The 25,151-nt window shown below is 43.0% G+C and overlaps 1 protein-coding gene across 6 annotated transcripts in view; it reads right to left on the reverse strand.

The window, feature by feature from the left end:
* Positions 1-13,862, reverse strand: part of SOAT1 (sterol O-acyltransferase 1) — a 119,681-nt gene extending 105,819 nt beyond the window's left edge. For 4 of the 6 annotated variants that reach the window (XM_068126347.2, XM_068126346.2, XM_078785947.1 and 1 more), the window contains exons 1-2: positions 13,636-13,862; positions 1,301-1,359 (exon numbers count right to left, since the gene is read on the reverse strand). In XM_068126347.2, the coding sequence (XP_067982448.2) occupies positions 1,301-1,359; positions 13,636-13,780 (204 nt within the window). In that variant the 5' untranslated portion in view covers positions 13,781-13,862. Of the gene's footprint in view, positions 1-1,117; positions 1,169-1,300; positions 1,360-13,635 lie in introns of all 6 variants that reach the window. The other 2 variants (XM_068126348.2, XM_078785946.1) reach the window with 2 other exon arrangements.
* Positions 13,863-25,151: the final 11,289 nt, after the last annotated feature.

Consider the following 25,151-nt stretch of genomic DNA (forward strand, 5'->3'; position numbering starts at 1 on the left):
AAACTCAGGATCCTAAGATCCCAAGCCAGCACCCTAACCATGAAGACAACACCAGACAACACCAGGAAGACAACATCAAGCATTACATATTTTGTTCTGACGAAGAGCCAACAATAAAAATGTCAGCTGTACCTCATTTACCACAGTAGTGAACACGTAAAACAGTTGCTCAAAACAATAACTATCATTTATTGCACAGTAACAGCTAAACACATCAAATCCCCATTTGAAGAATATTATAAAATAAATAATAATTTTACTACACGCTTTACTTAACTTTGTTTGAATAGTAAACCGTGAAAGAATTGTATTCTTACTGCAAGAACGTCAGTAATTTGCAAGCGAATAACAATGTCTGACTGTCCAGATCATCAGCTTGGTCCATTCTTCATCAAGGCTTCGACACTTTTTGCTCAGGATCTCTCCAAACAGTGGGTCCACGACCTCAGCCATGTCCAAACTACCGATTGATCCAACACCTTTCAAACTCTGCCTGTGTCAAAATATTGCTTTACCTGCAGACGTTTACCTTCCTTAATTCATGCAAATTATTATATAATCATAATCCGCATGACATTGCATTATATAACCATAAGTGCACTACCTGCAAATATAACATGCGTTACGTTACCCATTAACTAGCAGATCCATTCAGAATAACACAGAATCAAACTATGTAAAGTAATTTCAACAAACTTCACAGGTGCTCTACTAGGACATGACCACACGCACATGTGTTCATACAGAAAACGTCTGTATTTGCCAAGCAATCAGAAAAAAAATTAAGAAAAATAAAAATTGTACTTTTGTATTTGCCAAGCAATCAGAGAAGGTCATTAATGTACCATGCATGCTCTATGCAAAGCAGCAGTTCTGCAGAAGCAGCTTCTGGGCTAGGTAGGCCATCCTGGTAGGGTCGCCACTCCGACAAAGGAAGTGAGACCAGGAATTTGGAATTTAGCCAGGATGCCGACTCCTTGTGAAGGACACCATGGGATCTTTAACATGCACCAACTGATGCTGCTGAAAGGGGCACCCAGTTTAACGTCCATCCGAGGGATGGCACACACATTGATGATTCGCCCTATCTGTGAAACACCAGGATGACAGTTTATACCTTGGCCAGGATTCAAACCCAGGCAAGACAGCTGAGAGGCGTATGTACGTCCTGCCAGGAGAAGGTCATCACAGAATTAAAGAGAAAAAGCAAATCCGAGACAAAGACCATACATGTTCATGTGTAGTTAAAACTACAAATCGCAATAAATAAATAAATAAATTCTACAGCAAGGCGGCCTACCTCCATTTTTTCCTTCAAATCATCAATACGATCACACTCTGCATGACTGTTTGGCATTTCTGCAAAAAAAAGGAAAACAAAGATGAGAGGAAACTCGTGCCTGCTGAAAGTACTACCCCTAACTGCACCCAAGCAATTTTATCATTAAAAATAACTCCACGCATGATAATGTCCCCATTTGAAAACAATACCAACATGATCCTACTGAAGAAGTGGGAGCAAGGGGAGAACCAACATGGCAATATCTCAAAAAGTAATGGACAAATTCGAACGAAACTTGGTGGGCAGGTTTTGTGTGCGACAAGAATATATTTATTCGATTTTGTTGAAAATACACATCCGGATATGAGCGATTTTTTTTTTTTTTTTTGTATACAAGATCGAGGCTCGTGTAAGAGCTAACATTAATGCCTTGATTAATTGCATTAATTAATTAATGCATTGATTCTTAAGGTGCGCAGTGGGGTAAAATAGCACGTTTCACGTGCCATCAATAAATTGAAATTATCAGTCTTTCCAGTGAAGCTACTCCCGACAAACCATATACTGCTAGAAAGCTTAGAGTATGAGGAATCCAAAAATAAGGACACAAGTGAATTTCGGATACAAATAAACATGTGAGCTTTAATTTTCTAGACACATACAAAAATATGTTTTTTTGGTGGACATAATTGAAACTGGAACTACTGCTAACTGCCTCAGTCAATCTGTTATTTACCCCTTTGGGTAGTTAGTATGGGTATATCCAAAGAGACCAGTGATGGCTTTTCAGAAAATTGTAATGATAATTACACAAAATATTTTTTCTTTGTTTTTAAAGAAAAATACAAGGATTTTTTTCTTAACTCAATTTGTAGTAGGGGTATCTTAAAAAGCCATCATTAATTCATCCAACATGTTAAGATGATTATTAATGCCAAATTTCATTCAATTTGGATGATTAGTTTTCAAGTTATTTCAACTTATTTCTTTGGAAATAAGTGATTCTTTGGAAATAATTTGGACCAAATTTCTTTGGAATAATTTGGACCAAATTTCTTTGGAAATAAGTACCAATCAAAACAGTTTGATTCTGAAAATATATACTTCAAAGAACACTTTGACATGAAAAACAACAATGTTTTTAATTTTTAATTTTTTACCCCACTGCGCACCTTAAAGCGATTCTTCCCAATTGAGAGGTGCGGCCAAATATGATGAATAGCATGATATCTCAAAAAGTTGTGGATTGAATGAACGGAATGTGACAAAATCAGGGGTCGAAATTATCGACGGCATCGACGGCAAAAGCCGGCGTGCCCAAGCTATTTGCCGTGCTGCCCACCGAACTTTTCATGATCACTACGGCAGAGAGTTGCAGTGCCCTTTTTCTTCAGTTGCTGCTGTGCCCTTTTTGTCAATAAAGCATAATAAGAGACCAAAGTATGAATAAAGTAATGATGAAAACAACAAACTGACTTCGTCGGCTTTCGTTTTCTCAGTGCATGTCGGAACATTAGCGTAGTAAGCATATACATTGTCTAGGCTACCTCGTTTCCCGTTCTCTTACTGAATACAGAATGTTGCAGTCCTACTATCGTCCTTGGGTATGGGAAACGAGGTTCAAGGGCATCCCATAATTTATATTGGCCCCGCCTACGACCATTCGTCATCCCATACGTCATTCAGCATCATCAATGAAACGCAAAGCATTATGGGCTACTATGAGCGCATAAATTACAGCGTGGCTATTATTGCCGATGTTTGCACACCCACGTCGTTGACTACCAACCGGGCTGTATTAGCGGGAGTAATACTCATGGTTGGGATGGCCTTCCGATTGCTTCCGTCCCGACTATAGGTATGTTACACCCTCCGTACACCCTCCAGGACCCTCCGTATGCTTTTTGACGACCTGGGCTCTGGTGAGAGAGAGGATACAACTGCAACGGTATCTGCCACCATGAAGGGGCGCATCAAAGACTTGAAAACCCATAAATTTGCATTGTATCTGGCAGTGTATCAGGACTTGTTGCAAGAACTTTCAGTTCTGTCGAATAGATTCCAGGCAGAGGACATCCCCATCACCTCTGTGAGAGCCAGTGTTGAGGTTGCTGCTCTTGCCCTGAAGGCACAACTGGAAACTCCAGGCACTCATGTACAGAAGTTTGAGAGGGAAGTGCAGGAAGCCAACACTGACTCTGACACTGAGGATGGGGACAATCAGACCAAGAGGCTGAAGTACAGGGATCTGGAGCTTTATGGTCCTAGAGTACCATCTGTTGAGGAGTTTCAGGCTGGACCATTGAAAACTGTAGTTGACAAAGTGATTGATTGTTTGGACAAGAGATTTAACGAGTTCTATGAGAATGAGGTCCTGATTGCGTTTGAGGTGTTTGACCCCAGCAACATGCCAAAGGGCAAGGACACCCTTGCTGCCTATGACAATGCCAAAGTCACTTACCTTAGCAATCACTTTCAGCAAATCATTGAAAGAAATGGTTGTGATCCAAGTCAAATACAAAGAGAATGGCTGTCCTTGAAGCTTGACATCAGCAGAAATCATGGAGAGGAGTCCAATTTCCAAGGTCAATGGAAGACCATTCTGACAGAAAAGGGCCACAAATACCCTAATATACTCCATCTGGTGCAGATCTGCCTTGTGTGCCCAGTGGCCACATCACATGTAGAGAGGCAGTTCTCAGCAGTGAAGCGTATTCTTGGGGATTGGAGGCTAAAACTGGGGTTGGGTATGCAGGAACACCTTCTGCGCATCAGCACAGAAGGGCCCGACCCCGACGACTTTGATCCTACACGTAGCGTTGCCAGGTGGCATTCTACGAGTGCATTTGGACATAGGCCTGATACTACACCCCTCTCCCCCAAGGGTGATTGAATTGTAATCATGTATACCTGACTCAAGACTGAGTCAGTATTGAGTAAAGATGATGTCTGATGATGATGAAAAAAGTTCAACTCTGTCAAACAAAAGTTAAACTTTGTTACATGGACATGATGACAATGCAGTTCTGACCGAGTTGAGTTGAGTTTTGAGAGAAATCAAATCTGAAACTGTTATTGAGATTCAAATTCTAAAAATACATTATTAAAAAGTTTAAGTTGATTTACTTGTTCTGTCAAACAAAGGTTAAACTTTGTTGCATGGCCATGATGACAATGCAGTTCTGAGTTGAGTTGAGTTTTCTGAAACTGTTTATATTCTAAAAATACATTATTAAAAAGTTTAAGTTGATTTACTTGTTCTGTCAGTAACATTTCACTGCCTGTTTAAGTTACCGACACACTTTGCCTTTGTGCCCACAAGAATAATTCTAGATTGCCTTGGTGCCCCCCAAACCCAAAAGAAAATGCCTTGGTGCCCCCCAAACCCAAAAGAAAATGCCTTGGTGCCCCCCAAACCCAAAAGAAAATGCCTTGGTGCCCCAAAAAATTTGAAGTCATCAAAGGCAAACATTGCTGTGCCCTCCCTACAGAGTAATTCGACCCCTGCAAAATGTGGTAGATGAGTTGGGTAGGTGACAATAACATGCAGATTCGATTTTGGTAAAGGTCCGGATTCAGATCTGGCCTATCAGTGGGATACAAAGGAGGTATGCACTCCATGGAGTATTGTCCTAGTTCGACATGATTTAATTGATGGCCAAATTTGATGACAAACCTTTCAGCAATGGCTTTGACTTTGAATAGACAAGCTGATTTTGGCTGCAGACCCTAGAAATTGTGACCAAATTCGGAAGCAGGTAATGAATCAGAAGTGTCACGTGTACAAATGTTGAAGCCCTAGTTAATCCAAGCCAAGTGCCATAAATGAGAGTCCGTGCGTCAAGGAAGAAATGTTGACTTCTTCTTACTTCTTCCATATGTCGGCCATGGCTGCACGTAGCTTGATTTGCAGGTGACGCAGCTGTACCGCTGATGCAGTTGCCCCTGTAGGTTAGAGCAAGAATTTTGAATTTGGCCATGGTGCCGGCAATAACTCGCTCACACTTCGTGTAGGACACCATGGGATCTTTACCGTCCACCAACTAACGTCGGCAGACGGGATGCCCAGTTTTACATCTGTCTGAGGGATGGCACACACTTCTTGATGCCTCGCCTCTCCCTGCCTATAGGACACCAGGATGACAATTTGCAGAGCAAGGCCGAGGTTGGGACCCAGGCTAGACGTCTTTGAGGCGAGTGTACGTACCTCTAGGGAGCCATCCGGCCAACCAGGTTTAACTACAATGTCATTTGAACGACAACCATGGAGTTCCAAGTTAGGCTAATGTGAAGAACAAGTCATGGGCACAAGCAAATGTCCCACACCCTTATGCTGTGAGCTGAATACACGTGGCATCCCAAGATAAGGTGCAAACAACAACACCACCTCAAAAAGTAAAATGTGCTTCATACAAGCAACAGTACATTCAGTGAAGCATGTTAGACTGTGTGTACATGCAATGGAAATAAAATAATAAATGCTGTACTATCGCTTCAGATAACACCCAAGTTACAGATAAGTACACAAATAAATACCCAGAACAGTAAGGACTTCAGCCCTTTCATTAACCCTCTGGGCAGATTCGAACCCGACCTGCAAGAGACCGATTAATACTATACTCGTCGATTCATCCCAACGCCCATATATGGTTCAAATATTTATGAAATGAAATTGGAAATCCTTGTAAAACGTTCCGTCTCGCATTGTGTGCTTTTCAAAAGGAATTAGCCTGAATAAACATTAACCATTGTGAAAACGACAACTTCGTGTCATGTGTTAGTTGTTTCTAGACAGCTCACCGATTTAGCTATTCCCATTCCTTTTGTTCCTTTGTTGTTACAGAAGGTCATCCTGCATGAGGTCAGACCCTTCTCCTGCAACTTAAGATTTAATCAAAAAAGGAAACAGCTAAGAGGCCACTACATATATAGCACGTACAATATGTGGTTTCCTGGGCAAAAATAACTACAGAAAAGTCCACTTAATTATTTGGAATAACTGGTGAGCAATTGATCACATTGCAAACGGCAATCAAGATATTATGGACACATTTATATAGCATAGGGGTACCTCCATATAATATGGCAATGGATGAAATCAACACGACGTTGACTGAGGTATGCTAACCGCTGTGGGAAACAAGAAGCCGACTAGTTCTAATTCTACGAGGAGAAGAGAAGTTCTAGTTCTACTAGAACTAGAGAGTTCATAGAACACCTCACCCCACACAGTGTTCAAATAAATAATTTCATTTAAATAAAGAAGAGGAACTGAGTGGCATGCTGATGAGGAGGGGAGTGTCGTTGAAGCTGAAGGGAAAGGTGCATGCTGCATGTGTGAGAAGTGTTATGATTTATGGGGGCGAGACATGGGTAATGAACATAGAGCAGCAACGAAGGCTGGAAAGGGCAGAAATGCGAATGGTTCGGTGGATGTGCGGAGTATCGTTGAGAGAGAGGAAGACAAATGATGAATTGCGAAAGATGATGGGAATAGAGCCTGTGATTGATGCCATGAAGAAGAACAGGTTGAGATGGTTTGGTCATGTGTTGAGGAAGGATGAAAGTGACTGGTTGAGAAGAGTGATGGAAATGAATGTAGAAGGACGTAGAGGACGGGGAAGACCGAGAAAGACTTGGCTAAAGATGGTCGAAGAAGAAATGCGGGCAAGGGGGTTAACAAGGAGAGATGCAGAAAATAGGGCAAAATGGAGAAGATTGTCATGGGGACCGCAAGGCTAACCCCCGCTCTAGCAGGGAAAATGGCCTTAAAATGCATGTTGTTGTTGTTTGTTGTATTTAAATAAAGAAGAGGGAAAATTGCTTTGCAATACATGTCCCTACCAAGTTTCAGTTCATTATGTTATTTCGGGTAAGGGGGAAAAGTCTGGAAACCTTCGCACCAGTAAACATGGATAGACACAGACAGAAAGACAGACACAGCAAACCTATATAGTCCTCTCCAGATAGGGGACTAATAAAGATTTTAAAGGGAGGAAAAATTGGGAAAATTGCTTTGCAATACATGTCCCTACCAAGTTTCAGTTCATTATGTTATTTCGGGTAAGGGGGAAAAGTCTGGAAACCTTCGCACCAGTAAACATGGATAGACACAGACAGAAAGACAGACACAGCAAACCTATATAGTCCTCTCCAGATAGGGGACTAATAAAGATTTTAAAGGTTGTATAAAAAAAAAATCCGGAAGTTTACCGCCGTTGATGCAGTGTCTTTAGAAAGGGGGAAAAGTCTGGAAACCTTCGCACCAGTAAACATGGATAGACACAGACAGAAAGACAGACACAGCAAACCTATATAGTCCTCTCCAGATAGGGGACTAATAAAGATTTTAAAGGTTGTATAAAAAAAAAAATCCGGAAGTTTACCGCCGTTGATGCAGTGTCTTTTACACCACCTTATTTAACACTTCACATTATTCATGGCTGTTGTTTGTGTTGTTTATGAACTCCTTAAAAACAGTAAGTTTCCCATTTGGAATGATTTTCAATTTTGTTTGATTTCCACACACTTCTCACTTCTCTCTGCGCACGTGCGGTTGGGGCAAATTCAAAGCCAAAAAGTGCTAAACTGCAGGATTATTTTGCGATTCATGTTCAAAATATAACACTCAATTGTAATGAAATACAATTTTAATTAATAAAACTAGCAACAGTACCCGCCCTATGGGCGGGACTTCAATTGGGAAGCCCAAATGAAAAGGTAAAATATCAGAAATTGAAGGCTTTTTGTATTTTAAACGATTCATATAAACATCCGTTGAATCATATCACACGCAAATCATCAAAATCTAAACAGTACATGGACGATCACGTACCACATACGGGAGATTGTCTCGCGCCTTGCTCACTCTAATGTTGTCCCGATAATGATCCTTCCGCAGGTTCACCGATGGAAACCTTGTTACGACTTTTACTTCCTCTAGACAGTCAAGTTCGCTCATCTTTTCGGTGCATCGGCACGAGCCGAGAACGGCCCGTGCAGGGGCTGATCCGAGGATCTCATCAAACCGTCCGATTGGTAGTAGCGACGGGCGGTGTGTTCAAAGGGCAGGGACTTAATCAACGCGAGCTGATGACTCGAGCTTACTGGGAATTCCTCGTTCGTGGGACCCTGTCTCAAGCCCCAGTTCCCATCACGGATAGGGCTCAGCGGTTTACCCGAGCCTGACGGCGAAGGGCAAGGTACACGCTGGCCCGTCCAGTGTAGCGCGCGTGCGGCCCCGGACATCAAAGGGCATTAAACGTTCATTAAACATTAAACGTTCATTAAACATTAAACGTTCATTAAAGGATTACGAAACGAAAAACATTACGAAATTACGTTCACACCGTCACGTCAAACACTACCGTGAACACATACATCGTCACAACATCGTCACAATGAGAACATCGTCACAATGAACGTTATGCGAACGCGAATGTTATGCAGGAGTCCAAACCTGAGAATGCTGGAGACCAAAGCTGAAATTGGGAAAACTAAATAGCCTATTTTACTCCTGGAGATCCCAGGATTACCCACCCAAAATATCTTTGCGATCGGTTCAGCAGTTTTTACGGTACCTTTGAACAGACAGACAGACGGACATTTGGTGAATTATACTAAGATCGTCACAATGAGAACATCGTCACGATGAACGTTATGCGAACGCGAATGTTATGCGGGAGTCCAAACCTGAGAATGCTGGAGACCAAAGCTGAAATTGGGAAAACTAAATAGGCTATTTTACTCCTGGAGATCTCAGGATTACCCACCCAAAATATCTTTACGATCGGTTCAGCAGTTTTTATGGTACATTCGAACAGACAGACAGACTATTGGGGGATTATAGTAAGATTGTAATAAATTGTCAATTGTAATAATGTTGTTCCTCGATCATAAACGGACTTTTTATAGATGGACAGACAGAGCCATGAACCAATTGCTTAACCCTGCTTTTCACTTGGTGTGCAAGGGAAAAAAGATACTTTGTGGCATAGTTATCCTTAAAAAGCAGCTGATAACCTTTTTGGGTGGTATGAGGCATAGCTATCTTTAACGCCGCCTTTTGGGTGGCATGAGGAATAGATTTGTGGTGTAATATGAAAGCTAGATCGTAACGGTATTTAAAATTTTGTGTACACAAACCGGGTTGCCGAGGTGATTGAACAGAATTCAGCCAATCACAGCTGTGATCTAATCAGGTTGCGATAATGTCATGAGGAATAAATATCTGCAATATGAAAGCTAAAGGTTCAACAGTTTTTCAAATATTGCAAACTCAAATGTACGTGGATGGATGATCGGTCATGGATGGATGGAGCACATTTTAATGTCCCCGTCGCCAACCTTGTCAGAGGTGTGGGAGACAGAAACGTTCACTGAACCACTTCCCACACTCATTTTGTTATTTTAAAACATTACCCTTTCCTCGGCTTTGTATCACGTTGCAATTAAGACAGTTGAATTGTGTCTTTGGACAATCCATTGGAATATTTTGCAATCTCAACATTGTTGTTGAATCCCCACACCACATCCCCCTTGCCTCTCGGAGACTGAGCATTGCATATTTGAGACTTTGTTACACTTTTGAACTTTCATCATAAACACGACCATCCTCTCCCCCCCATCCCAGATCCCCCCCCCCCCCCCCCAGACCAACACCAACACACACACACACACACACACACACACACACACACACACACACACACACACACACACACACACACACACACACACACACACACACACACACACACACACACACACACACACACACACACGCGTGAAAAACGAAATAAAAACCAAAAAAAAAAAATCCATCATTAATTACAATTTTAGTTCACATATATGAAGGCATAACATCGGATCATGTCAGGTCAGAAGATTTGCTAACTGGTACCCTGTGAGCCAGTACTACGCGTTTTCAGGGTCAAATTTACGGCAACTAAACCGTGTCCCCTACTCGTTTCCATCTGGAAACTGGTGAAAAGGGAGGCTGCACACCCTGGTGAAACTAAAAACACGATCCATTTAAGGGCGTATGAGCTCACTTAAAGGGGAACACAAATGCTCAGACCACTTCAACGCTAATCTACACCCTATAAAATAGGTATGATGTGTCTTTTTTCCGATTTGCGATTTATAAAGTGTGTAAAGTGATTACAGGTCGAAATCTTCTTCTTCTTCTTTAGGATGAACTGTGACGTCGCACCATGAAGCCGAGTGCCACTTCCGTATTGTTTACGGGTTACATCAAGTAACGATTTAACTCAAATGGCGAAAAAGTTTCGAATTTCTCCAAATATGCCTGGTTGATGCATCCTTTATGGTTGTAGTAATACTAATTGAAATGGTTTCATGCTACATCGACAGCCAAAAGATCCGATGGTTGCCAGAAATTAGACGAGGTTTGTCTGAAATACCCACGTGTTGATCGGGCCTACAACATGTTCGTTTTTGTACCCAGAGCATTTACAGAGCACTGTTATGAACCAGCAGAGATTGCTAGGTCTTGTGGTTATCCACAACGATTGTGAGAGGATGCCGTCCTCACAATAAAGTGGAAGAAACAACTGTCGCTTGAAACTGTAACACCTCCTCTACCCAGCTACCAGCATATTAACACAAGCATTTTTAAGTGGTGTCGAACACCTGTGTTGGTATGCCAGCAACCAAACTTACCTCGCTAGAGGTGATGGCTAACATCACCGCCACCTTGCCATAGGCATCTGAAGAGCCCAAAAACCCTAGCTAACAATACCCACGACCACCCCACATGCCCCCCCCCCTTCTCCACCACCCCCAAACAATCCCCCATCAAACGTCACCCTTGCTAACAATACCCACGGCCACCCCAGAACCCCCCTCCCCCACCCCCCCACCCCCACCACCAGCCCACACAAACATCTGGACAAACTTGATCTTTAAATTGATGTTCATTCTGATGGAGAGATGTAATGCAATGCTGCTCCTGTTCTGTTTTGTGAAATAATATATATGATCTTGCGACTCCAGCAGAATCTCGTGAGATCCCGCGAGAGTAAGCCAGAGTGGAGGCCTGACAAATAAGGCAGTTATCTGACACCATCCCACACCCTCCCCCTCCACAATCCCCCCATCACCCATATGCCTTGGCGGTGTAGGCGTCGAGTCTGTTCCACATCGTGCCCATTCCATATTCTTTCTGGAGTTAAATAAAAAATGATTTTATTTATCAATTAATACAAAATCCTTGTGAAGAGGACTTGTGCAATCGGTTCAGGCAGAGCAGTTGACTTCACCCATGCTACCACGCCTAAGCCACACCTCCTCTAGCCGGGGCCACGCCCTCTCCTTTCCTCACGAGCCGAGCAATGTGGCAGCCCTGTACACCGGAACAGCCAGACATGGATTTGGCCCTCCCCACCAACTCTGCATCCGGTTTGACTGCAACTCTTTTCTGTCTTGTCTGCTTCTATTTGTTGTCTATCTCATGTGGTATGTCTGAGGACCCAGATAAGAACATATATCAGTAGAATGGCGCTTGGTAGAACATATACCTCCGCCAGGATGATCAGTTTACGTTTTGTATCCCACTTACAGGCCGGATCTAGATCTGGACTCTAAGTAATTAAGGATCTCTGCTTGTTCATTGGTATCATGGGCGTGTATGTTTGGTAGTGGGCTAAGGGGTTTTTATTGTTGATTTATTGTTGCTTCTTTTTCCCTTTTGTGCCACCATTTTCCCTATATCAAATACGCGTAGTCTCAGGGTGTTGGTGTATCCCTGGTGTTGGGCTAGCGGCTAGGGTGCCGGCTTAGGATCCTAGGATCCTGGGTTCGAATCCCGTCGAATCCCGGTCAGATCGCTGAATTAACGCCAGGGGGGTTGACTCAGCCTGTCATCCTTCCGAGGTCGGCTAATTGAGTACCAGTTCACTGGTAATTCCCTGCTTGTCGTTAAAGGCGGCAAAAAGGGTTGGCGTCAGGAAGGGCATCCGGCCGTAAAACATTGCTTCAAAAAGGGGACTGAAAAAACAACAACAACCACAGTTCCCGAAAAAGGCCAACCCCCGCTTGCGGGGAAAAATGGCCTCTAAAGGTGGTTTTTTTTCAGGGGTGAATACTGGCTGGGGTGGCCACTTCATTTGGTGGTTTAGAGGACCCGTTGAGGGGATAATTGGTTGCGGTCTCCACACCGCGGAGACGACCGCGTCAAGTGACTCATGTGGCTCAGCATAATTTGACAGTCACGTGACACTGGACCGCTTTCGCCTCCAAATTTCTAAGGTAATGCAGCATTCAGATGCGGATCGGACAGGCGAGTTTCCAAATCAATCAACTGCCGTGAGACGTGACCCGTCGGTTTTCAACCACGCAACCGGAACGGACGGAAACAATATATTGGATCTGAAATTTTGTAGATTGTGGTATATACGATGGGGAGCCTGAGATCTTTCTACTCGGGATATTATGGTCGATCTTGTGGTCTCCCCAATAGATCTGAAATTTTGTAGATTGTGGTATATACGATGGGGAGCCTGAGATTTTTCTACTCGGGATATTATGGTCTACCTTGTGGGCTCCCCAATAGATCTGAAATTTTGTAGATTGTGGTATACACGATGGGGAGCCTGAGATTTTTCTACTCGGGATATTATGGTCTACCTTGTGGGCTCCCCAATAGATCTGAAATTTTGTAGATTGTGGTATATACGATGGGGAGCCTGAGATTTTTCTACTCGGGATATTATGGTCTACCTTGTGGTCTCCCCAATAGATCTGAAATTTTGTAGATTGCGGTATATACGATGGGGAGCCTGAGATTTTCTACTCGGGATATTATGGTCTCCCTTGTGGTCTCCCCAATATATCTGAAATTTTGTACTCGGACATTGTGGTGTACCTTGTTGTCGATACAAGTGACCCGAGATTGGTAAAAAAAAAAGTTGTCTACTTTTGTCATTTTCATACTTTGGACACGATTTGCCCCAATTACACTCCATTCTACAGGAGAGGAGGAAGTTACTCTACTCTGGCAAACCCAAACTACCATAATACCTAAAATGTGTGTTTGTGACACTTAATTACACCAGGTACAAATTATTTGTTAGAATTCTGAGACTTGACAATGCGCATCTCAGTTACTCATATTATTCACCATTTAAATGACTAATACTTCACTGGAAGATCATTTCAATTTTTCCACAAACAAAGGTATACCTGTCTGTAGATCTACTGTATTCGTCTCATTTAGACAAACAAAATAAATAAATAAATAAAACAAAGGAGCTGCTCCTCTTCCTTCCTCTTCCATCCCCACACCCCCACACCTTCACACCACCCCCGGCCTCCCTCCCCCACCGCCATACCGTCTCCCTTGCCTCCCCCTGCTTCCCGCGGCGATCTGCTGTCATTCCCAGCTTCACACTCGCTACCACCTCGCTGCTCAGAGTTTCGGTGACGTCTCCGCCGCTGATGGACTCCACGCTGAGTATCGGCGGTTCCTGCCGCCATCGTGTTCCGCGCTCAGATTCAGCGCATCCCAGTCCCACCCACAAACGATCACTTTGCTCAAGAACGTTGTAAACCCCGCCGTACGTCATGACGTCATACCGACGGCAAACGTTATGTTCAATGTAGATGATTTCATTTTCCCTTTCGAGCTCAACAACTGCAGATCCAGTTGATTCATCTGATTTTTATTTATGAAATAATGATTGCCTCCGTGAATGGACCTGAAAACAAGCTCTTATCACCTGATCTAAACAACCTACGGTACCGACGCATACACCGCTCATGGCATCAAACTTCGTAAAATAAAAAAACACGAAAATATTTTGGTTAAATGGGATCATACTAAGATTGAAAAACAAAATAAAATAAAAACCAAACAATTTAGGAAATTTAAATTGTAAGTGGTCAAGATTCGAAAGTTCGATATACCGTATTGCGTCTATCTAGAATTCCTGATTTAGACCAAATAATATTTATTGGAGGACACTGAACTCTTTTTTAGGAAATTATCCACATTGCTTTTTTCGGTGGACGGAGGTTGTGTTTTCACCCATGTTTGTTTGTTTGTCTGTCTGTGAACAGGTTAGGCCTATCTCAAAAAGTTGTGGATGGATTCGGATCAAAACTTGATGGACGAGTTGATTCAGCAATAAGAACGAGCCGATTAGATTTTGGTTCAGGTTCGAATCCAGATCCGGCCTATCAGTGAGATACAAAATATAAATGTTCAACTTGGCAGAGGTGTGCTCTCCACCTGCTGTCGTTCTAGTTTTTGTTTTTATTTTTAAATAAAGTTGAAAGAATTTATGCATATGTTGTTTTTTTTTGTATACAAGATCGAGGCTCGTGAAAGAGCAAACATTAATCACACAGAAAGACAAACCGACACATAAAAACATATAACATGGGGAGCGGTAGACAACATGGGGAGAGAGAGGGAAGGACACAAACACAACATTTGAGAGCAGGGACGTCGAGAGATCTGTGCGAGGGAGAGGGTTTTGGAAGGGGGGAGGGGAAATTTGGGAGGCATGGGAAGGGGAGGTGGGAGAGGTATATAGTTTTAAAGCGGAGTTATTAAAGGCAAAGTGATTCCTTTATTGCCACAAAACCCACATTCCTTCCCAAATGTTGGGCACATTCGCACGTCTGCCTTGAAATTTCCATCCACAGGACATACATGAAATGTCTTTCTGGACATGTTTTCCTCTATTACTCACTACTTGTGACTTTGGTATTTGTGGGTCTTCTGGCTGGGCTGGCGTAAGGGTTAAACGTGACAGCGTCTGCTTGTATTCGTGACCCATCACAGCTCTCGAGACAAAGTAGCAACTTGTGTAGCTTTTCATATAAGTAGCTTTTAGTAGTAAGCAAAGTAGCATTAAGCAAAGTGGTAAGTAAGCAAAACTAAAAGTAGCAAAGTAGCTTTTCATATACCTCTGTCGCTATCAAAGATCGTTCCATACCTCTCGTAAATTTTTCCAATTCTGTTCCAATTCACCATTAACAAGGAGGAAAAGACATAAAATGTCTCGTGGTTTTGGTAATTCTGCTGTCCGGAGTTAAAGGCCGCCGGTCGGCCATCTTGGATCTGACCTCGAAAGAAAATGACTTGCATATGTAAGATATCTTACATTACATGTGTGCCAAGTTTGAATAAGATCGGTAAATGCATGTCCGAGAAATGGTTGAGATCGTGTTCAACATCGGGTTTTTTACAACTAAAATGGCCGCCAGTCGGCCATCTTTGATCTGACCTCGAAAGAAAATGACTTGCATATGTAAGATATCTTACATTACATGTGTGCCAAGTTTGAATAAGATCGGTAAATGCATGTCCGAGAAATGGTTGAGATCGTGTTCAACATCGGGTTTTTTACAACTAAAATGGCCGCCAGTCGGCCATCTTTGATCTGACCTCGAAAGAAAATGACTTGCATATGTAAGATATCATTCATTATATGCGTACCAAGTTTGAATAAGATCGGTAAATGCATGTCCGAGAAATGGTTGAGATCGTGTTCAACATCGGGTTTTTTACAACTAAAATGGCCGCCAGTCGGCCATCTTTGATCGCATCGTGAAACAAAATGATATGCTTATGTACACCGTCATGTATTGCCTTTGTGCCAAGTATGAACAAACTCGGTCCATACATGTCCGAGATATGGTTGCGGACGCACGCACACACACATGGACGGACAGATGGACAGACGGAAAAGACACAATCCATAAGCCCCCGTTTCGGACTAAGTCCAACTGGGTCTAAAAACAGTTAACTTAAACCATGTAATTGAATATTAAATTCACTTTTTATTTGATGAATGTTAATTGAATATTAATTGAATTGAATATTAAATTGAATATTAAATTCTCTTAATTGAATATTAAAACCTGGACCAGGTTTAAGTGAACTTAAACCATGTAATAATTGAATATTAAAGCACAACACAAGTTTGGTGCAAAAATTATAATCTAATCCTCTTTTATTTTTTATACAACTTGTACACATTTAATGGCCCGACTTTTCTGAAACCAAAAAATGATCTGTATGCCATTGTTCAGCCAAATACCAAGAGTTCTGCTGAAATTACAGGATCAGTTAGATGCTGTTATTTAGACAGGTTCCCCATGCATCGGTTAACAGGATTTACCACCTTGTTATTGACAAATCCTTTCTTTTCATGTCACAATTATCTGCAGCACGAAACATATTGTACTCCATGATGAAGGGTATAGTGTATGGGTCCGGTCATTGTGTGTGCCGAACGTGTACCGTACGTGTGCCGTACGTGTGCCGTACGTGTGCCGTACGTGTGCCGTACGTGTGCCGTGTCTGCATTTTAAAAATTCATTTTCTTGGAAACCGTTGGTCCGATTGACATGAAATTTTACCGGAGGAGCACCTCTGCCTGTAGATTTTTTTGCTGATAATTATGACGTCATAGGTCACGTGGTATGGACGCCATCTTGGAAAAACGTTACACCTCTACATCTCCCAAACCATTTAATGCAAAAAATTGAAACATGGCTCATTGTCAAGTACACCCAATGGGGAATAAGATATGTTAATGATGATGTTATGGGTGCCTCCATTATGACGTCATAATTCGACAAGTACAACGCTTGATCTGATCAGTATGAAAAAAAAAATCCTCTGCCACTGTTGGACCGATGAACACAAACTTTTCAGAATATGAGCGGCTGCTCCTGTAGAATTGTTCAAATGATAATTATGACGTCATGGCCACGTCATCACGTGGTACAGGCCCCATCTTGGAAAAATCGAAAAAAGTTGCACCTCTATATCTCCGAAACCACTCCATGGAAAAAATTGAAACATGGCTCATTGTAAAGAACTCCATATGGGGAATAGGTGTTTCTAACGATGACGTCATTGGTGCCATAATTATGACGTCATAATTCGACAGGAACAACGCTTAGTCTGATCAGTTTTAAATGTGAGAGTGATCTATGCAACAATTATATTAGAGAATATAAATTTATGATGTCATCGCTCACGTGGTCTGGTAGCCATATTGGATCAAAGAAAAAAAAATGTTCAAAAACAGAAGAGTTGGCTCGCACAAAGTTGACTGCGCAGGGTAAGTATTCTATGAATACCATCTAGTTATATAGATGTATTTCAGACAGTTAATGGAATCCTATCATGACTGAAATTTCCTCCTTGTATTGTGTCGTCTTTCCAGTGGTACAGTTTTCAGGGAACTTCAGATAGAGATTGTTAATGTAATGATATTGATGGGAATGAATGTGCAATTCAGATCATCATTGGTTGGGGCTTTGTGTCATTGAATAGCAATTTCTAGTATTGTTATGATCGAAGTTCCAGAATGTAAAGAAGAAGAACTGAAATGGTTTAATAATAATAATAATAATAATACATTTATTTTATATAGCGCTTTTCAAGAAGTCCAAAGACGCTTTGACAGAGTACAAAAAACAAGTGCAAAAAGACAAAAATCAACAGGTAAATAATCAAAGCAAAAGGAAGGAGAAGGAGAAGAGATAGTCAGGGGTTAAATGCTGTGGGTTCAATGTTGAATGCAGTGTTGAACAGGTGGGTCTTGAGTGATGTTTTGAATGTGGTGAGTGAGGAGGAGTCTCTGATGGTGTGAGGTAGTGAGTTCCAGAGGGTGGGAGCAGCGATGGAGAAGGCCCTGTCCCCCCAGGATCTGAATTTGGTCCGCATGGGGGGGGGGGGGGTGTGGAGGTTGGTACCAGCAGAGCGGAGGTTGCGGGTGGGATTGTGTCTGCAATTAAAAGTCGTTTAGCAATTAAAAGCTGGATATCAATAGCAATTTATGGTATTGTTATGAAGTTCCAAAATCGTAAAGAAGATGCACTGCTTTTTTTTTTTTTTTTAAGATCAGACCATGGGAATGCTTACTAGCCAGTCCCCCGCAAAGCAGGTGTGCGTGTGTGTGTGTATTATAAGAATATGGAGATGTCAAATTAATAATTTTGTCAAAAGGTCAAACATTCAAAGGTCAGCGTCGCAAAAATGTCAATTTACATCCAATTGACCTGAAATTTTAAGAATTTGCATATTGGTTCACTGAATTTGTACACCAAACAAAAGGTATAAGCCGATTGTTTGTTTGTTTTTAGAGTAAAAGGTCAAAGGTCAGCGTCATGTAAAATCATCAATTTTCATCCGATTGACCTGAAATTTTAAGAATTTGCATATTGGGTCACTGAATTGGTTCACCAATCAAAAGGTGGAAGCCGATTGTTTTATTCTTTGCTCAAAAGGCTAAAGCTCAAGGTTGCATAAAATCGTCAATTTTTTTGTATTAATTTTAGCTATTTTCGTCATGTTTAGCGTATGGAAGAGGTCCAAATACAAAGCAGATATGGATAGGCTTTGCATTTTGAACTGCTTTCCTGTTGCTTTTAAAATAGTTTGTTGCAACAACAACAACAACAACAACAACAGACCATTTGACCCCAACAGGCCATTTCCCCTGCGAGAGCGGGGTTAGCCTTAAAGTTACAAAGTTTTATAGTCTAAGTCCTTCTGTCTTTATCTGCTTTTTTGTCCCTCATCAATTCTCCTGCAAAACTATCTGAGAGCTTGCAGTTCTAACATTGACTTGATCAGATTGAAAAGCTAAAACGTGGACCAGAAGTATAGCACCTGGGGACAAGCGAGCTGGAGCCAAGTGGACATGTCACATGGACTGTAGGCATTTAGGACCTGTCCTGGAATTTTTGAAATAGAAATGGAACTGGGCCTAGACAGAATATCGAGGAGCGGAGATAAAGTGAATGGGGTGCGCATGGGAGACGGAAGATGTTCAGGTACAAGAGAGTAACTCTCTTGTGAGGTTGGTGTTGCTGGTCCAGGGAGTTTTGGAAGAACGTTTGTCCATCCGACGGTGGTCCAAGAGGAGCTATCGTCTGATGCTTGGGCTCTTGTATGGCCTAATTGCTCACCTGAATGTGGTGCCGTTCAAATTTTAATTTGATACCAGAGACACATAAGATTTGGCCAAAATGTTGCTACATTGCCAGGTCGGGCAAACTCTGAGATCCAACTTCTCTCTAAGATGAAAACCACGAAGCTGAGTGTCGAAGCCTGTTACTCTCGCATCACAGGCAGGTTGGTGGCCCATCTACCACTTCCTTTTTGGTGCACCCTCTGCCCTCTCTTGGCTCTGTCCCTGCCAAGTTTCTGCAGGGCACACATGGTTTACCAGTAACCCTCTTCTTGTTGAATTCCCAAAATCCAGGCTCACTGCTCCCCTCCACTCATTGTTCCTCTTTTCTCTCGCATTGAACCAACTCCCCCAGTCTGTTCAGTCGCACTCTTTGGCTTCAAGACAGCTGCACACCACTACCCAGATTATCCCCCATCCATACTCATTTGTTTGTTAGTTGTCAGTCGACTTGGTCCTTTTCTGTTTCATTTCCACTCTCTCCTTCACCTTCTTTCTGTGTTGTGTTTCATTCAGCTTGTTCGCTCAATGTGTCCTTCTGCCCCTCCCTTTGATCTCACTCTCACTTCTACTCTGCTGTTGGTGTTTCCCCCTTTCCATTTTGCTCCCTTCCATTTTACTCTTACTCGTCCACGAGCCTCGATCATGTATACTAAAAAGTTGTGCTCCCTCACATCATCTCTTTTGTTCCACTCATCCATAACTTTTTGAGACATCTTGTAATATCGGCTTTAGCCCTGTCACTCAATGGTGAAGAATCACTTGAAAAATTGTAGTATTCAGATCCGGATTTTCACCAAAATCGAATCATTTCATCCTTGTCACATAACCAACGTCTCCACCAAATTTCGTCCGAATCCATCCACTTTTGGGATATTCTGTTCACAAACAAACAGACAGACAGACAGACAGAAAGACAAATATACCAAGGTGAAAATGCACAGGAAAATAAATAAATAATCAATTTCGCCACTTCTCATGAAATAAATAAATACCGGTAATAAATGAAATTCGCTACTTCTAATGCTATGGCCCTGCAAATGGGCAAGTGTGAAAGAAATCAAATGAAATGTGGGTTGTAGGATTGCAAACGGGACAATTCACACCTGGAAGGGTGCTCAGAGCCAAAAATACACAGAGAGTGAGAGTGGGTAATGAGAACATCGTAGAAGACTTTATCATGTTCAACCATGACTGATTGCAAAGCCATGGATTGTTCATATAATGAACATCGAATGCAGTGGAAGTGTGCTGGAGGCATCGGTATAGTGTACAGAGTGGTGCAGTGGGCTCGCGTATATATAGTCAGGGAGCTTATGTCGTGATAGAGAGTCCCGTGGGCACTTAATGATTAGAACATACCACCCAGCTAGTAGATACCTTATTTAGACCCGAAGGTACAAGCAAAACCATGTTGGCAAAAACTGAAGTGCTGCAGATGGCGGCCATCTTGGATTTCAAAATGGCCGCCATTTGTGAACCCTTTTTGACTATAACTCGACTTGTGAATATTATATGAAATACATTTTGGTGGCTATATACCCCCAAATATGTCTTTCAATCCTGACAAATCTCACTCTCTTACTATGTCTCTCCGAAAAGATCGACTGGACAACCCTCCCATCTACTTTCTCAACAATCCTCTCCAAGAAGTTCTGTCACTCAAGCTTTTGGGTCTCACTATCTGCCATGATCTTTCTTGGGAAAACCACATTTCCAAGCTGGCCTCCAAAGCCAGTCGCCGACCGGGCATCCTCCGTCGTGCGAAGTCCTTCCTCGGCACACCTGAGCTCCTCACCACATACAAGGCTTTCATCCGCAGCTCAATGGAATACTGTTCTCCCCTATGGGCTGGTGCTCCTGCCTCACACCTGGCTCGGCTTCACGCTGTTGAATCCAAAGCTTTCAAAATCATTGGAATCTCCCGCGATGAAGCTATCTCTGAGGGCCTTTCACTCACTCACCGCAGGCAGGTAGGTGGCCTTTCTGTCTTCTACCGACTCCTCTCCGGCCTTGCTCCCCCAGCTCTCTCTGTGCTCTGTCCCCCAAATATTCCTACAGGTCGCACAAGATCTGCCAGCAACCCTCTGATGGTTAAACTGCCGAAATCTCGGCTCTCTGCTCACCTTCACTCTTTCATTCCTCTTTTCTCCCGCCTGTGGAACAAACTCCCACACTCCCTTCAATCCCTCTCCTCCCTCCAGGTCTTTAAAACAGCTGTTCACCACCATCTCTTATCTTCCCCGATCCATAACCTTGATCTTTTCTACCCCCACTAATTCACCCCAGATCCACCTTGTTTGAAATTCCAACTTCTTTCCTGGAAATCCTGGCAGTGTCCATATGTTTATACCTCTCCCACCCCCCCCCCCTTCACATGCCTCCCCCCCTTCACATGCCTCCCCCCCAAAGCCCTCTCCCTCCCACAGATCTCTCCATGTCTCCATGTCTCTCGGTCCCTGCTCTCAAATGTTGTGTTTGTGTCCTTCCCCCTCTCTCCCCATCTTGTCTACCGCTCCCGATGTTATTTGTTTTATGTGTCTGTTTGTCTTTCTGTGTGATTAATGTTCGCTCTTTCACGAGCCTCGATCTTGTATACAAAAAAAAAAAAAAAAAAAAAAAAAAAAAAAATGTTTATGTCAATGGTTAAAAATGTATACTTTCAATTTACTGTGGTAAACAAATGAATGGCAGCCATCTTGCTTTTCAAAATGGCTGCCACATTTTATGTTTATTTAAAATATATAAACGTAAATGTCTCAAGATTTTCCTTTTGCAAAAATACCTATAGTTTAATTAACAAAGAATTTAAACATGCACTTGATTCAGTAAGGGCTATATTATTGTAATTTACCTGTTTTGTATACTATGAAATGTGGCCTTTGTGGGTATCCGTGTTGACAAAACGATTATAGAGGGCGAAATTGTGGCTGCAAGCTGTATTTACTCCGCACATTCAGCACATGTCATTGGTCAGAAGTTTACTGGCTCAGTATTATGACAACAAGCCGGAAAAAACCCCAAAGTTTGTGGTAAGTTTACATTTCTATCTCATTGGTTTTGATAAGATGCCTTTAAGGAAATTGTTCCACAATTTAAGAAAATTGTGGAACTCCAGGAGGGCAGGGCACCTTCGCTCGCATGCTAGTAGTATCCAAAGCAAGAGATATTGACCTGAAGCAAACTGTTGGTACGGTACCTATGAATTTTCTGTTGTGCCAAGGGCATTGTTGGCAGCAGATGTCTCACTCCTACATTCCACATCAAAAAGTGACTTGATGTCGATTCTTGAAAGCCTGCCAAATAATGTAACAGTTCCCCGGGAAGACAATAACCAGTCAGATGATCAAGCCGGCACTAACTGCAAATGTGTCACCATTGTTGATGCAATGGCTGATCTCCAAACATTGGACAAACCAGAGTGCATCAAAACCTGTCTCGACCTAGCAAACCACTTCACAGAATGTCACTGGATAAAGAATGGCGGCTATGATGAGGTGCATTTGGTGTTTGACCGTTATGACACAGGTGAATCAATGAAAGCTTCAACTCGTGAGAGACGTCTTGGTGGCAGAAAGGCTGTTGCATATCACATCACTGATTCAACATCAATTGGAAAACTAAGTATGAGCCGTCTGCTTGCCCATGTATCTACGAAAGATGCATTAACCGCATACTTCGCTGAAAAAGTACTGGGACATGCTATAACAAATGACAAGTGTCTCGTGGTTGCCTGGAAGGATAAGGCGCAGGCTACAAACAGAGCAATAATTGACCTTGCAAGTATTCAAGAAGAAGCAGATACCAAACTTATCTTGCATTCCATTGATGCCACTGCAAATGGTGCTACTTCTCTCGATATCCACTCACCAGACACTGATGTTCTTGTACTTGCCATCAGACGATACCCCAGTCTCTGCGAAAATACTTCCTTCATAACAGGGGCTGCTAAGACACGCAGAGTGATACCTCTTGAGCCGATCTACAGCGCTCTGGTTTCTAAGAAAGCTGCAGCTCTCCCAGGATTTCATGCCCTATCAGGGGCAGACGTCACTGGTAGATTTGCAGGGAAAGGAAAGGCCACATTCTGGAAGGTACTGCAAGAACTAGATCCGAATGATGAGAGAGTAGAGGCTCTTACACTGCTAGGGAAAACGGATGAACTACCTGAATCTGTATTTACTGCAATTGAAGCTTTTGTCTGCAAGTTATATCTCCCTAATACAGACCTATCAAGCGTAGCTGATGTTAGGTGGTGGCTCTTCAAGAAGAAGCAAGCCCAATCAGAGGGTTTGCCACCAACCCCAGCTGCACTGCGACCTGCCATCCTTAGAGCTCACTACCAAGCTATAATTTGGAACGATGACATCATTGCAAACCCAACATTACCAGAACCGAGGGATTTTGGTTGGGATTTAGTAGATGGCCACTATAAACCTGTCATGACCTCTCTGCCTCCTGCTCCACAAGCAGTAATTGATCTGGTGAAGTGCTCCTGTACAAGAACACGATGTGCAACCAATCAATGCAAATGCAAGAAGAATGGTTTGAACTGCACAGACCTTTGCAGCTGTTCTGAGGATTGGGAGTCATGTGACAATTTAGCAGACACAGTTCTTACAGATGACGAAGAGTATAGTGACACCGAAGATGAACCATTTTAGATATATAATCAACCAAACAACTCGATCAACTTTCTGTTACGGCCTGAAGCACACCAAGCCAAGCCTTCAATCACACTGTCTTTATTTATGGATTATCACACGAAAATCACTTCCTACACATAAAACCAAGAAGGGAGAAAAGAGGGAAAAACCCGAATAGGCCAGTCCAAGAGTAGGCCAGTCCAAGAGTAGGCAGGTCCAAGAGTAGGCAGGTCCAAGAGTAGGCCGGTCCGAGAGTAGGCCGGTCCGAGAGTAGGCCGGTCCGAGAGTAGGCCGGTCCAAGAGTAGGCCGGTCCAAGAGTAGGCCGGTCCATGAGTAGGCCGGTCCAAGAGTAGGCAGGTCCAAGAGTAGGCCGGTCCAAGAGTAGGCAGGTCCAAGAGTAGGCCGTTCCAAGAGTAGGTCGGTCCAAGAGTAGGCCCCAGGGCAGGCCCAGTAGTAGGCCCCATGGCAGGCCCAACAGTAGGCCCCAAGGCAGGCCCAACAGTAGGCCCCAGGGCAGGCCCAGTGGTAGGCCCCAGTGCAGGCCCAGAACGAGAGGGTAGGAGTAGGCAAGTCCACAAGTAGGCCCCAAGGCAGGCCCCAGTGGTAGGCAGCAAGAGTTCGATCAACATCACCCTTCAGGTAGAGAGATTGCAGCTGGACACTACAACCCCTGAAAAAGCACTCTGCCATAAGCCCTCCTCCAAAATGGCCACCCACTCCCCTGCCCCACAGCCAATCATAGGCTTTATACACATGGACCAAACCACTTGGTCTAACTCACAGCGGGGTGTGGGGGAAGGAAGAAGAAAAAGGTCACGAACCGTAACATTTCCATATCCAGAAATCACAGACCTAACACTCTTCATGCTCATCCTCCATCAGAGGGACCATGTAGAGGTATCTGCAGTCACCAGCTTGCTTGCACTTGAATGAGAAGACAAGCGTTACGCCTAGGTCCCCTGTCGGGGAAGTGATGTGAGTTGACAAAGTGGAACACGCAGACAACATGCTATGATATGATATTTTGCTCACAAGGTTCAGACATACATGGAGGCGGCCATCTTGGATTTTGACGTGGCGACCCAATTTTCAATAGCGTTCTTCCTTATGCCTAGATACACCCACACACCAGAAGGTACTTCACTTATTTTTCTTCAAGATATTCATCTCACAAGGTTCGGACATACATGGCGGCGGCCATCTTGGATTTTGACATGGCGACCCAATTTTCAATAGCGTTCTTCCTTATGCCTAGATACACC

The sequence above is a fragment of the Myxine glutinosa genome, chromosome 10 (assembly GCF_964187855.1).
Source record: "Myxine glutinosa chromosome 10, kmMyxGlut1.1, whole genome shotgun sequence".
NCBI lineage: Eukaryota > Metazoa > Chordata > Myxini > Myxiniformes > Myxinidae > Myxine > Myxine glutinosa.